General features: G+C 32.4%; 1 protein-coding gene across 1 annotated transcript in view; it reads left to right on the top strand.

The window, feature by feature from the left end:
* LOC123654225 (folliculin-interacting protein 1) overlaps positions 1-15,689 on the top strand; it is a 29,190-nt gene that overhangs the window by 6,321 nt on the left and 7,180 nt on the right. Inside the window, exons 3-9 of the mRNA XM_045590139.1 lie at positions 877-989; positions 1,863-2,023; positions 3,514-3,621; positions 4,125-4,270; positions 10,668-10,789; positions 12,474-12,614; positions 14,319-14,468. Of these exons, the coding sequence (XP_045446095.1) occupies positions 877-989; positions 1,863-2,023; positions 3,514-3,621; positions 4,125-4,270; positions 10,668-10,789; positions 12,474-12,614; positions 14,319-14,468 (941 nt within the window). The remainder of the gene's footprint in view (positions 1-876; positions 990-1,862; positions 2,024-3,513; positions 3,622-4,124; positions 4,271-10,667; positions 10,790-12,473; positions 12,615-14,318; positions 14,469-15,689) is intronic.

Raw genomic sequence — 15,689 nt, forward strand, 5'->3', positions numbered from 1 at the left:
TGAAGTCGGTTAAAACTAAGTACACGTTTATCTTTCTAGGTAGAAAAATATATTAAATTTAGAACTAAAAGGTTTGTTTCTAAGTCAACAATAATATTTTTATCTTTAAATACAAAAGTATTAGAAAAGTTAATTATATTGTGTCAAACTATATCGTCACTGATAATGAATATAAATAATATCCGTTATTTATTACGTATAAATATTGTCTTTTAAATTATATAATAGTTTTATTACGGTTTCACGTGACAAGATAAGTATGCATAAGTAAATATAATCATTGAACTTTAGGTATACCACCGAGGAATACCTAACTAGATGAAATAGTTTTTTTTTTACTTTTTCATAAACTATGTAATATTTTTAAAGTAAATTTGTAATTTTTTTATATGTATCGTTAGTTAAAAAGTTCGTTTTCTTGTGTGGAAGATTTAAATCGGGTCAGATGAAATAAAGTTAGTTTAATTTCTACGAAAAATACGGTCGAATTTTTTGTAATGTTTACGAAAAAAATCATTTAAATTAAGAACGTTCACGGGTTCAGTTAATCAAATTACAATCGTCACAAGGAACTTTTGAGATAGTTTTTTTTTACAGCAAAAAGTTTTTGAATGTGTAAGCGAGATAAGTCTTGATTATGTTGTTAATTTTAAATGAATATGTTACAAAACATTACTTTAATAATTTTTGGAGAGAATTGAGAGAAAGGGTAACTAATTGTAAGACTCCATATCGTAGCTTTTTATAGCACTTGTCGTTACTATTTTTGTTTTGTTAATCTTGTCGTTACTATTTTTGTTTTGTTAGGAATTTGTTGAGTAATTAGTTAGATAAAAAAATTAGGTAGTTTTAAATTGATCTATGTTCTCTGTTCAGTATAAAGGTCAGGCGACAGATGCGAGCGTCCTCGGTGAGATGATATTCGGAGCTGTTGCAATGAACTGCAAAAGCGTTTCATTGAAGATTCACATTATGGATGATTCTAAAAGGTAAACTGACACCGAGAGGTTTTTGTTCATAACACAATCACAAAAATGAACTTACTTTACATTTCTATTTATTTACTAGTAAAATAACAGAGTGTTAGATTCTTTTAAAAAAAGGTTAGGTAATTAATATAAAAGATTACCGATCTTTAAATGTATTTTTTATTCATCAGTGTATATTAAGTAAATATGTATACTTACATCATTTTGTAATAACACATAAGAGAATGAGATAGTACACAAGACCACACAACAACAAATGAACAAAATTAAAGTTAGGATTACATAAATGTTTATTACTAATTTCGATCTCCTCCAGAGCATTCTGATGTTTCGAAATGATGTTAAGGCACGTGAAAGTTGCGTGTACTTCTAAAATAAATTTTAGATGGAGAACGAAATCATTCTAATGTTTAGCAATTTTTATATTAAAAACATGAAATAATGATGAATTTATAAATCTCGAGCTTTGAAGACATATGCGGCTTAAGCATTGAACGTAATAAAACAGTTCATTTGTTTTAATGTTAAGCATACTTTGATTTTATTTTAAATATCGTGGGAATAGGAATTTTCGGTAATGGATACTTAAAATCTGTAAGAGTGCTGAAAATTAACAAACTTTGTGTTCTAATTTCTTAACATTTTTCTGCATCTATTTCTTTGTTACTTCGCGTAATTATCGTGGTTTTTTTTTGGGTGCAATAAAATGGATAATCTTTTATTCAGTAAATTTCAATTGCCTTTTTTGCAATATCAGTTTAAAGTACTTATTTTATTTTAGGCTATCAATTCTGTTACAAAAACTTTCTGTAAAAGAATACTTTTTTAACAAAAAGGTAAGGTAGGTTTTTTAAAAAAAGGTATTTTGCGTAGGTTAATGTGCACGAAGGTATTCAGCGTACCACCGTCGAGGATAAGCCGAACAAAGCCGAACAGCAGTAGTCATCTCACTTCCCACTCGACACCATTGAACATGGCATTACTGAAGGAAGAAGGAGTTTCATTGAGTTTTTCTTTGGATAGAGGAGATTCTGGTAAGTATTTTTTTGTATATTGATTGGAGAAGAGACTATAAAGTGGTTTTTCAGTTTCTGCACAATCCGAATTTTTGGTAGTCTCACATAAACTTAAAATAATTAGTTAGATTATAAATGTTTATTGTTAATTGAGCGTTCAAAACTGCTTTTGAAGTCTATTCGAATATATCGATATTCTCTAGAAACCTAGGAACTCAGTAATCTGTATGTTGTTTTTTTTTAGCTAATTTCAGTTGTTCGAATTCTCCAGTATTCTATTGTAATTAACTTTAAATGTTAGTTCATCATTCTATCTTCATCATTTTTATTATTAAAGTCAGCACAAATATTCAATTATAAAATACTACACAATTGATACGTGAACATTATTTGTATGTTAAGGAAACATTGCTTAGAATTTATTATCATGATCGACGAAGTGATGTAAATCACATTTTGTTCAATGAAAATTTTGTTAAATTAAAATAATTTCACGTGAAAAATATTAAGATATGATACTATGTTTCTAAGTATGGGCTTACATTTCAAATAGAAAAGTGGCGGGAAAGTGTTTTTTTACGTTTTAATTCCATTTTTAAAAAGACATAAACCTTTAAATGGTATCAAAACCAGCCAAATAAATCAAGTTGTGTTTTGTATAAGAATCCATTATCTTGACAGATTAAATGCCTTAGATAAATGTGATAATATTACTCTTTATATAAATACATGCCTATTTGTTTTGTGCTATGGTTTTCGAAATTGTGTTATTAAAAATTTGAATGATAAATATTATGACCTGTTTCTACTGTTGCTGATAAAGCTATCTGACGAATAATTGTATTCAACAGATAGAGGTTTTATAAACTATTTTTCTTTTTAATATCAAAATCTACATAATTTGTCAATTTTTTATGATTAGATATAAATATAGTAGTTTATGTGCACGATAAATTTTATCAGAAACCGGAGAAATATTAGTCCTAAATCTGTTGTTGTTTAAAGAAAATAATCATATTTTTATTGCAAGTCGTAATAACACGATTACCGTAGTATACTGTAGTATACCGTAGTATAGTTTTATTTATATCAGTAGATCCATTTTTGTCACCGGAAATGTCTCGAAAAGTATTTTTTTTTAATTTTTTTATTTACCGTCTTTTATACGCACTGTATTTCTTTAAAATTTGATTGTAATAAAATGTACCTTGACGAGACGTTGGCCGTCGGTTCCGGTTGTTATCATGTACATTTGATAGCGATAGTTACTCATAGTAGGGAATATATCCGCCAACCAGCATTGGAGCAGCGTGGTGGATTAAGATCCAATCTTCTCCTACACGGAGAATTAGGCTAGCATATGAATAAATGCGATGCGATATTGCATGATATGTTGTAAAAGTTTTAAAAGTTTTTTAGTTCAAAATACACATACCTACTTGTTTTTATGAAAAAAAGGTCTATGTTTTAAGGTCATGTCTGTGACTTTACTTGAAGCATTGTTTTAGGTTTCTATGGTGAACAATCACCATACAGCAGCGTGGGATCAACATATAATTATTTCTCTATGTTCAACGCTTGGGATGTGAATGCCACTGACGAATATTGCTTTTATAGTAAGTATTTCCAATCTATAATGAAAATTCGACTAATTAAAATTACTGACGATGAAAAGTTAATGGTAATTTCCTAAAAGTGAAATCATAAACTTTTTAACCGATTTCAAAAAAGGAGAAGGCTACTCAATTCGACCGTATATGTTTTTTTTTTTTATTTTAATTATACTACACTATAATAGTAACATTTCTACTATGGGCTCATTTTAATTAGTAGGCTGATTTTAGTCCGTTGTCCGCTGATTTAGATTATTTTTACCTAGAAATATTTCTGTAGAGGTGTCTAATTAGTATTAAAAGATATATAAGCTGTATATTTCTTATTTATAAACACCTTTCTGTTGTATTGTACACCAGGCTGCTAATATCATACTTGACAATTTAGTCAGCTAAACTATTTTTTGGTATACCTAGATTGTTTTTCTGGACAAATTTTGACCATTACAATTGTGATAATCTAAGAACAATCTTATTTAATATTAATAGGCGTATTTCTCTACCAGCTCCTTGTGGTCGCAAGTTGAGCTGCTCGAGTAACGGTAGCTGGCAGCGAAGAACTTTCCAGAGCATGGCGACCAGGTTCGATCTCGGGCAGAACAATTCCTTGAGTGTCCCGAAAGCTAGCACCGTCTCCAGTGTGGATTCTCAGGTAATATAATAATAATTTATAAATTATAATTACTTGTTATTTATGTAAAAACGGCCTATACTTAAGGCCAGTTTCAATGTTGTCTTGTACTCGTAAGTTTATTACTTGTTACATTATTCGTCAGTTAACTTTAGTAACTGGTGAAATATAGGTTTAATCATATATTATTCATACTTTATACGAAAAAGACTGAAGATGCAATGCGATGCGATACGATACGACGACGACAAAAAATGTTTAGTCACTGTACTATTGTGCCGAGGCTTGAACTTTCCAAAAAAAAAAACTTCGTAAAGATTTTCTTATCGTTTTTCGTCGTTCACCAATTATTTTTTTGTATTCACAATACTGTCATTAATCGTATTTATTTTCGCTATTTGTATAAACTTTTTGCATTTTGGTCAAGATTGAGTCAGTCGTAGGGGCAACTTATTGATATAATAAGGCGTACTTTATTGATTTTTTCGACGTTATTTGTCGATGTATATTGAATTCGGTTTGTTTTGTCTTTTGCGTGTAAACACAATTATGTCCATTTTTAAACGTCATTTAATTGTTCTCTTCTGTTTTTACGTATTTATAAGTTTATTTACAATTTTATCGCTATCAATGCTCGTGACTGAATCACATGAGTGACCGGCACCGGTCATGTGATGTGTTATCGTGGAGATAATTACAATAATTATATTACTAAAATTATCTCTGTATAGCGGAACGTATTTTTATATGTTCTTAGTTGTTAACCAGTATATGGTGAACGTATATAATTTAGAGTATAATAGTTGCGTTAGTTAAAACGGATAGGCTTACTATTAAAGGAGCTTCTTACGAAAAATCTTCGGGTAGAGATTTGTAAGAAATACAGGAAGGAACGCGAAATGTTGACGTGAAAAAGTGATTAAAGAAACGATACGTTTTTAGCGTTTAGATGTAGAATTAATTGTATACATAAACGTGTCTATACTACGTAACAGAAAAATTATTTTAAACACACAACCTACTTTAGGCTCTTACGCACATTATACATAAAGTGTATTCAAATTAAACAAACTCTTAACCTCTACCGTACTAAATATGTATTATATACTTGTATTATATATTTGTGCCTACGATTTGGTCTGCGTGGAATAGTGACTTTGGACAGAATAAATATTTTGGATATATCTTTTGGTTTATTTTGTATTATAAACACCGTCGTTTGGGTATTTACATGTTCAACGTGATTATTTAAATTGGCATAACTTGCCGATTGACATGAAACAAACAATAAATTTTAAGTCAAGCTTATCACAATATATCAGTGAGAACCACACCTAAATCGGATTAGCCGATTCTGAGATTAGCGTGCACAAACATATTACATTTACATTTTCATTATTAAATATGTGCCTATCTCACAAGCTATATACAATCTTGACAATATAGTTTCTAAAAACTCGAAAACGAAAACACAGTCCATGAACTTTTGTCAATACAAGTCAAAGTTTATTAAAATAGCCAAAACTACTCGATTATTTAAATTATTATCGAAAAAGACAACAAGTAATTATATGTATACAACAACGTAACGGAATACTTAAATTAAAAAAAAAAATCTTTGGTTGAATGGACACAAAAGAACACATTATTTTGCAAGACCTAGAACGGAGAATACATAATATACTAACTGAACTGACAGACTTTGTTCTGTATTGCGAACTGTCAAACGCGTGAAGTTTCTAAAATGTTCCCGCGCAATTTTCTAGTGACATACCATTTTGACTAGCCTGTTGGCGCAGTTTGTAGTGCTTTCTGCTCCGTGGGTTGTGAGTTCGATTCCCGCCTTAGTCAGGGTGTAATATTTGTATTTATGTATTTATATATGTATTATTTCAATGTATATTTAATAAAAAAATAAATTAGCCATAGCAGACAGTAGTTCCCTAACACAAGCATTAAGTTGTTTACCTTAGGAACAGATGAACGTGTGTTAAAAAAACAAATAGTATTCTGCACTCCTTCTCTATATAGGCTATAAGTGTGCGAAATTTCATACGCCTCCATCCGCGCAATTTAAGTAAAAAAGGGCTACAAAGTGCTTGCGTCACATTTTAATATATAGATTTCTATATGAATACGTACAAAACAACCGCTTTGGTGTAGCGGTGCGTGTAGTTCTTTTCGTATATTTTTTTTCCCGGTTAAGATGTCTTTTCTTGTGGATCTCCCCACCGTGCCTCGGAGAGCACGTTAAGCTGTCAGTCCCGGTTGTTATAATAAATACCTGATAGCGATCGCTACTTATAGTAGGGAACATATCCGTCATCTGACTTGAACAGCGATGTTATTGACTAACGCCTACCTTGAAATAGAGAAAAAAATAAAAATAAAAATTTGCATGTATTAGAGTAAAAAAGGACATGGGTTCATAAGCCCGTGGATGTATGACTTGTTAAAAAAAAAAAAAAAAACATATCCGTCAATCCGCAGTGAAATAGCGTGGTGGATGAAGCTCTGATCCTTCTCCTACATGGAGAATAAGGCGCACCAGTGCGAATGAATGAATGTAATGCGATATTGCGTGATATGCGTGTTATTTGTAAACAAAACAATTATTTATTCTTAAATAGACATACTTGTTTTTATGAAAAAAAATCCGTTGTTTTTGTACTTTGATGTTGAAATATAGTCACGAGATCGTGGCCGATGCTTGTATAAAAACTATCATAAGTCATTGAGTTGGAATCGTCATCCTATTATAATTCGATTACTTGGAACCCGATACAGTTATACCATACTTTGTATTAATGGTTTTAATTTTTTTGATTTAAATAATTTAATTTATTGCAAAATTCAAGTTTCTGTTTTAAGGATTTCTTTAAAACCAAATATGAAAACTATTTTGAGTTTTTAATATCTACAGACATTTTTTGTTTTACAGACGTTTTTATCTGGACTTTATCTCTTTTCCTTTTTTTTTTCACACTCAACCAGCCGCCAGCGTAACAGCCAGTGCTATGACCGCTGCGCCAACGTGTCGTCTATCGTCGTATATCTCTTAATCCTATCATTAGAAACTTTTCGGTATTTAATTGAAATATACACATTTTTTTGTCAACATATTAAAAATAGCTTCTTAGTCATATAGCGACGACAGTCATACGTAATAAACAAATACGTTACACGATGTTTGATCTTCTCTAATCCCTCGCCATGTTTGGTCTCATTTTATCTGTTCGCTGATATACAGTCGTCATATAATCCTTGTAACACGTGACGGTACAGTTAGATCGCGCGTTCTCGACGGTGCACGGTCTTTCATTATTTGTCATTTATCATCTCATCATTATTATTAAATCCTTTAAATAAACTATTTAATAGTACATAAACGTGCAGAGAAGTAAATTACGTTTTATAGTTTAAAAACTGTTGTAACAACTGTTTTTTTTTAATAGTTTAATATAGAACAATTACAAGCAGAGGTACTTAGTACTTTAGTATATTACCTACGTGGGTACACTCTCGCTTACTACTGTTCAACTTCGTCGTTGTATGATCTTTCACAGCCTGTTACATTCTTCTATAAACATGCTTTCCGATCTCGTAAAACAATATAGCTCCAAAAAATCAAATTGACAAATAAAGTTTTCCGCCTTATCGTGCAGTAATATTACTTACTAGCGTCCGGTCTTTCATATTCAGTATTATCAGACAAGTCTATTTTAAATTTTATACAATACTAGCTACCTGCCCCAGCTTTGCACGGGTATTTAACAAAAATTTCCAATGCCTAATTTTTTTTAAAATAACTTCTTTCCTTTTAGTTGCAAAATCGCTTGTTTCGCTGTACAAATCGAACTAACTCTGGCGGGTGACATCGGGCTCTTACTTGTATATATTCAGAGAGCTAGGCTCTAGGATATTCGAGAAAGTTTGAGAATATTTTCTTTCTCACACCTTCTAGAATGTTCTCGACATTATCGTCCGCCGTAACAATAGGTTCTGCAGCTGTAGCATACGTAGCTGTAGAATAGCGTAGTAAAGGCGCGAAATTTAAAAACTTAAATTTTAAAATGTTTTCAGAACTAACACGTGGTTCAATAAGTCCCGAGACTAAGTACTAAAAAAAGGTCTTTTTTATAAAATTAATTTTTATTCATCAACATAGTCTCCTCCAAGAGCGATACAGTCCCTCCGACGCTTTTCTAACTTTTCTGTCCCATGTGTGTAGAACGATTTGTCTTTGGCTTCAAAATAAGCCTCCGTTGCTGCGATAACTTCACTATTTGAGTCAAATTTCTTACCCTGAAGCATTTTTTTGAGGTCTGCAAACAGCCAGTAATCGCTGGGGGCCAAGTCTGGCGAATAAGGGGTATGAGGAAGCAATTCGAAGCCCAATTCGTTAATTTTGGCCATCGTTCTCACGACTTGTGACAATGCGCGTTGTCCTGGTAAACACCACTTTCTTTTTGTTCATGTGAGGCCGTTTATCCGCAATTTCGTACTTCAATCGCTCCAATAAGCACATGTAATAGTCACTATTTATATTTTGCCCCTTTTCAAGGTAGTCGATGAAAAGTATTCCCTACGCATCCCAAAATATAGACGCCATAACCTTACCGGCCGATTTCTGAGTCTTTGGACGCTTCGGGCGGCTTTCACCAGCCGCTCTTCACTCCGCTGCCTGCCGATTGGATTCCGGAGTGAAATGGTATATCCAGGTTTCATCCATTGTTACATACCGACGTAAAAAATCCTTTTTATTATGATTCATCAGCGCCAAACATCGCTCTGAGTTGTTAGCAAACGCGGCACCCACTTAGAAAAAAGCTTTTTCATGGCCAAATTTTTATGTAAAATAGTGAAAACACTACCAGCTGAAATCTTCACTATCTCGGCTATCTCTCGCACTTTTACCTTCTGATCTTCCAATACGATTTTGAGGACTTGGTTAATATTTTGTTGAGTCACTGCTTCATTTGGACGACCTGAGCGTTCCCCATCATTGGTGTCCATGCGACCGCGTTTGAAGTCGGCATACCACCGACAAATGGTTGCTTTAGAGGGAGCTCATCCTGCATAACATTTTATAAGCCATTGCTGTGCTTCAACGGTATTTTTTCCCATTAAAAAACAATGTTTTATCAACACGCGAAACTCGTTTTTTTCCATTGTATCGAAATTACAACCGTAGCGTCACTTAAATGTTTCAAAATCAATAATTTTATTGTTCCATTTTTAAAAATTTGACACATATTCTTGTATTGATAGCCAGTACTTTTTAAAAATCAAAAGAGTTTTTAATATATGCGCCATTTCCAGGTTAGTCTCGGGACTTATTGAACGATCTAGTAATTTGAATAACTAAAATTATGTCGCTTTAACTCCAAAATATAAGTTAGCTACTGCTGTATAAATTACATAAAATTTAATAACTTTGTTATAGTAACAAATGTAATTTAAAGACTATTGAAATTGGAATTTTAAATTTCGCGCCGTTACTACACATGCTGCAATTGCTCGCAGTGCCTTTCGAAATGCAACCCAAATAATCGTTGTTCTGAATGAAGTTCAAATACTCGTCAACAGATGGCGCCACTACACATAATTTCCAAGTTGAAGAGTTGAAAAAGCCCTTATATCTTTAAAAATATGCCCTTTAGGTAAAAACGGGAACTTTCTTGTTCGAGGGGGGATAAAGGGCTATCACACTATATAAGTCCCTTTATCGTGCCGGGACTCCTTTTTAAGTTTTATCGGCAGGCACATTTTATAAACTTAGTTTTATTATATATAATGATAATGATGTTGAGTTACGGACGTAATCGTATTTTACATCTTTTATATTCAGGGATTCCCAGAATTGGTGGATAATCCTGCACATGCGTGTGCGGAAGGATTGCGGAAAACCGGGATGTCTAGCGCGAACTTGGGGAGTCCTATATCCAGCAGTGGACTGCAATAGGCTGAAGTGACTTATTACGGAACACTTAAAAAAAAATACCGATCTAGGCCTCAAATAGTGGACGTGATGCTCACAAATGTGCGAAAAACTGTATGAGATAGATTTTTTTTGGTGTTGTAACCCACCTCCTCCTCCGCATACGCATGTGCAAGATTATCCACCAACTCTGGGAAATCCTGTATATACTATCTTCTATTTCGACTTACTCTATAACAAAACTTCACTTACCACAATTCGAATTAAGCTCGGTCCTATGTTTAAAAACGACACGTATCCTTGTAAATTTTTTGATATCAAACATATCGGGTTCAATATTGAACGATTCGTGAGCAATAAGCAATCCTTTTTGAATACAGGAAACGAAATTTTCTCGGCGATACCCATATTTAAGTTCAAGTATAGTGATAAGTGATGTTAGCAAAAGACTTTTTAAAACTGTATATTTTTGTTTAGATGTACAGTAATAGTTCAACAAGCGGTACAACGGATAGCTTAGCGAGTTCGACGTCTGTGGTAGCGAGAAGGCGTAAACTTGGACTGGCACTTCTCATCACTGTTGCTGAATCCACGGATATGTAAGAAAAATTTCTTTCTTTAAAGCTATCTATAATATTGAATTTTTTTTATTACAGTTTCTGTAATAATTGTTTTATAAATTAAAAGGAAGGTGAGATACTATAAACGGAAGCGAGTCATGGATTTTGAAATTTTCTTGTGAATAAAATTTAGAACTGTCTCAATATTTTTTAGTGGTTAAGGAAAGAGTTATTGCTATGAAACAAAATATATTAAAGAAAACAATATCATATAGTAATATATTAAGCATAATATGACTAATTTCAACAAAACTAAGTAACACGCTACGTGAATTTATATAAAATATTATTTAAACAGTATAATGTGTTTACTATTCAATCTCTTATGTAAAGTGAAGAAAATTTATTAAAAGATCTAAAAAATAGTCTATAGTCACGAAATGGTATGATAATAGACTGATTTATTTTTTCCATTTAGTAATAAACTTTTCTTAAAGCAACGATGCTATAACGCTAACAATGATATCATAGACGAAGTTTATTACCAATAAAATACCTTCGAAATAGTCTTGAAATTACAGTCTTTAAATTTTAGAATTTATACGCCTACGCTTTCTTACATCATGTACTTTTTAATCGGTAAAACTATAGAGTTTATAATTAAGTACGGCACCACCAAAATAATAAATAAATAAATTAAATAATTAATTCGTTAAAAAGATAAAATTTTCAAAATAGCACGTTTGTAAAATGTTACAGTCGCAATAGTCATTTTAAGTATTTTTCCGTGGTTATTTATATTCGAGTGTTATATAATCCACGCTAATGTTATTAAATCCAAGGTTGTTTGTCTTTCATTATGTGCTTTATCTTCAGTCTGAATTAAGTCAATTTTATAATGAGAGGAATAAACATTATTACCCAAATTGTAGCTTGTCACAGTTTTTTTGGATTTTAAAATTTTCGCTCAAACAATTTATTTCACCCATAAACAGGAATCGAGCAGATGCAAATATTATACAAATGTCCAAATCGGTTTAGTGGAACTCAAGAGATAGGTTGACCAAATTTTTCTTAAAACTGCAAGATTCTGCCTACCAATATACAAACATACTTTTATTATTTTATCCAGTGAGGACACATTGGCGCAACGTTCACAGCACTGGTTTGTGGCTGTTGCGTTGGGGGTTGCGGGTTCGATCCCCGCACGTGACTAACATTGGTATTTCCCATACAGACGTTTGCCGTGGTCTGGGTGTTTGTGCAGTCCTTGTGGGTCTCCCCACTGTGCCTCGGAGAGCACGTTAAGCCGTCGGTCCCGGTTGTTATCATGTACATCTGATAGCGATCGTTACTCTTAGTAGGCAATATATTCTCCTGCATGTGGAAAGAGACTTTTGCCCAGCAGTGGGATATTACTGACTGAAGCTTATACAGTGATGTAAATGAACTTACACGTAAAATGCTTAAAAGATGTTTACTCTATAATGTGATATATAATTATCCGTAGTAAGTACAAGATAATAAATTATTTTGGTCCATTTTTACTAGTTATATGTTAAATTAAATATTTCGACCTAATATTTTAGTTTGGTTTTGAAAAACCATGTCTATTACATCGTCTTTCTATAATTATACTATTATATATATTATAGTCTACGCTTAACTCAAATATAGAGAATTTACATAAATAAATGTTAAGAAAGTATACTTGTATTCCTAGGGACTTAGTCCGTCGTTGTATGGAGCATTCGCCTCAACTCCAAGCGTTGGTGTGTCGGCTTCATCTCGCAACTATAACCGCGGGGTATGGAAATGCTTTCGTATCAACACTGCATAAAGCCGCTGGAGATGCAACGAGATGGTAAGTTGGAAAACATTTAAAATAAGAACTGTATTAAAAAAAAACAAACACAAATATTCTATTTTTTTAAAGGTGTGTCTGAATTGAGTAGTGGTTTTTTACCAGTCAGACTTTTTATTTAGCATTCAAAGGTCATAGTTTTTCAATGTTTTGAAAAATATCCATCCGAATGATCCGTTTGAAAATATTATTTACTCGTTCTTTCATAAACATTTCTGACATAAATCAGGCACTAGACGCTAACGTTTTGTATATTTAGGATGTTGTTGTCTTATGATGGATTGATAGACCAACCTTCGGATTTGTTATTTATTTTCTATGGTATAAAAGAAACAACGTTTGCCTATTTGAAAATGTGAAAACAAATGTGAAAGTTGCAGATACTGTATTACTTTTACACGTTGCCGTTTTACGATACGAATCAATTCTTATGAAAATTCATAAACAGTTTAAGATAGGATCGTTTTTACTTTGTATATATAATCGACAAAGTTAACATTACTTGTTAAATAGTATAACGTAAATTAAAGTTAATTTAAGGAAGAAACTGTGTAATAAAATATTTTTCAAAGAAAATTTCAAAATTACCCCGTGACATGAAAATAATAGTTGATATTTGAATAGAAAATTAAACTGACCAAGACCATATTCGGTGGAAATTGTTGTACAACTAACTAACTTATTAATTATCGGTATCTGAGATAATGGAAAAAGTCCTCATTCGGTTTTGAGACGATTAGGAATGAGCATTTTATTGAGTAACTCTGAAGTTAAAATTTCATATCGACGTTCTTTTATATTTAAGATAGTCGAGCAATTCTATTTCAGGGTAGGCGTTATTTAATCGCCACACATCACGTGCTCGATTAACACGTCTCATCTGTTTAACAAATGACCGCTGTGTTTAAATTGTCGACTTCAGTTGATTGTATACTTGTTTTGTAGTTATAATGATCTGGACGGAAGCCAAATTAAATGGCCTAATTGTTTATTGATCTAAAATTTTATTGTCCGTCAAATTGTCGTAAATCATGTGTTAAACGTTTTTTAAAAGTGTTAACGATAGCATTTGAAGATGATAAGGAATTACGACTTTGTTTTTTCTCAATTGTTTCTGTTTGGGGTTACGTAGTTAGTACATACTGAATCTAGCAACGGTAGTTCGAATTTTATCCACTAAATTGAAGTATAAAAACTAGAATATTTAATTAGAATGTCGTTCTGTATCTTGGCGAAGTTTTGTTGAATCGATATTCACCCTTTCGATTCGTTTTCGTTCGAAAATCGTCTAGTACCTTACTATCTATGTCTATATTTACCTGATCAATTTAGCTTCTCCTAGTTTCAGATTTCATTTCACATTTTAACATATTTTTTTTGGTAATAATATGCATATATTCAAGCTTCTTAAAAACAATAACATTCAAATATATGAATATTATATGACTAACAAGTATTTAAACAAACTAGATGAAGTAGCGGAATTTCCTCAGTCCAAATTCCAAATCCAAATTTTGGTTGAACTGTACCTTAAGTATTAGAGTAATTGAAACAAGTAACAATGTCAAATATTTGACAAGTATTTAAACAACGCGGTACATCTACAGTTTAATCCTTTACCCATTAGTACGTCGAATATCAGGGTAAATGGGTAAACAGTGTAAATATTAGGGTAATTATGACAAGAAATAATGTAAATTCCAGGTTGTCAGATCTGATGTGTGGGCCAAGATTACACCCAGTTTGGTTGGAGCTTGTCACTAGTGAGCCACGAAAAGCGAATAAAATGGCGGACGCTTTACTATCAGATCTATGCTCCGTACTTGCTGTTGGTGACACGAAGAGTACAAATTTGTAAGTACTTTTGATTTTTTGTTGATTTTCAGAGTTTCGGCATGTTGAAAATATAGGAAATACAGAATCTCCATCTTACAGAAGATCTCAGCTAATAATTTTATTGAGATAAGGGTATACTATTGTGCCTTAATATAGAAATATCTTGTTCAAAATTTGGAGCTGCCTGACTGGGGAAATACCTCAACCTTACAGAAAATCACAGCTCAATAATACTTTTTTTAAGCAGTGTTGTGTTCCTTGGTGGGTGAGGTGGCCAGAGCTCCTGGGGTCGGCAACGCGCTTGCATTGATCCTAGTGTTGCAGGTTTCCATAAGCTACAGTATTTTATCGGCAAAGCCGTACGCTTGTTTCTTATCCTAGTACTGAATAACACATTCTCTTTATAAATGCCTGTTTTTGTACGAAAAAATTATGTATACAATATATGTGAAAATAATAACTGGGCATTGACTTTATAAAACTTTGAATGTTTTCCAATAACAAAATTTCTATCTCAAAAATGTGCAGGTTATTTTTAGTGCCGTGATAAATATTTTTTCATTTCTTGGAGCGTTAAAAAAGTACCCAATATTTTAGGCGGAGTGTTCGTGGGCAGGTGTTGGAAATATTACGTTCATTTTATACCGAGAATACAGCTATGACGTATATAACAATTTATTACCCACAAAGTCTATCGAAATGGCATTCCATTTTTGAATGAGATGTGTTTTACTTCTAGAATGTTTTAGCTAAAATACTTAAATGATATTTTTTTCTAATAATTTTACTATTATACTAGTATTTATAAGGGGGCGTCCATAAATTACGTGAAGTGTTTTTTTAAATTTTCTGTCCCTTCCTCCCCCCTGGTGAGATGTCGTGAGATTTTATTCAAGCCCATCCCACAATCTCACGTGAGATTTTTCAGAATGTGGGTTTCTTACGTAAACGCGTTGGATTGTTATTGAAATTATTTTCTTTCGAACGAATTAGTGAATGATCTTAATCGTATTACGATTACGCTTCAGATTAAATCTTAAGCCTGTACAATCTAGATTAAATGGACCAAAATAGTTTTTTTTTTGTGTCAATAAGAAAAAGAATGCGTGATATTTGCCGAGGCCCCCCTCTCTCCAACGTGAGATTAGATGAGATTTGATTCGACCTCCTCCCCCCCTTAAACATCTCACGTATTTTATGAACGCCCCCTAAGTTACATTTTTGCATTCTTCACTTAAA

The sequence above is a fragment of the Melitaea cinxia genome, chromosome 6 (genome assembly GCF_905220565.1).
Source record: "Melitaea cinxia chromosome 6, ilMelCinx1.1, whole genome shotgun sequence".
NCBI lineage: Eukaryota > Metazoa > Arthropoda > Insecta > Lepidoptera > Nymphalidae > Melitaea > Melitaea cinxia.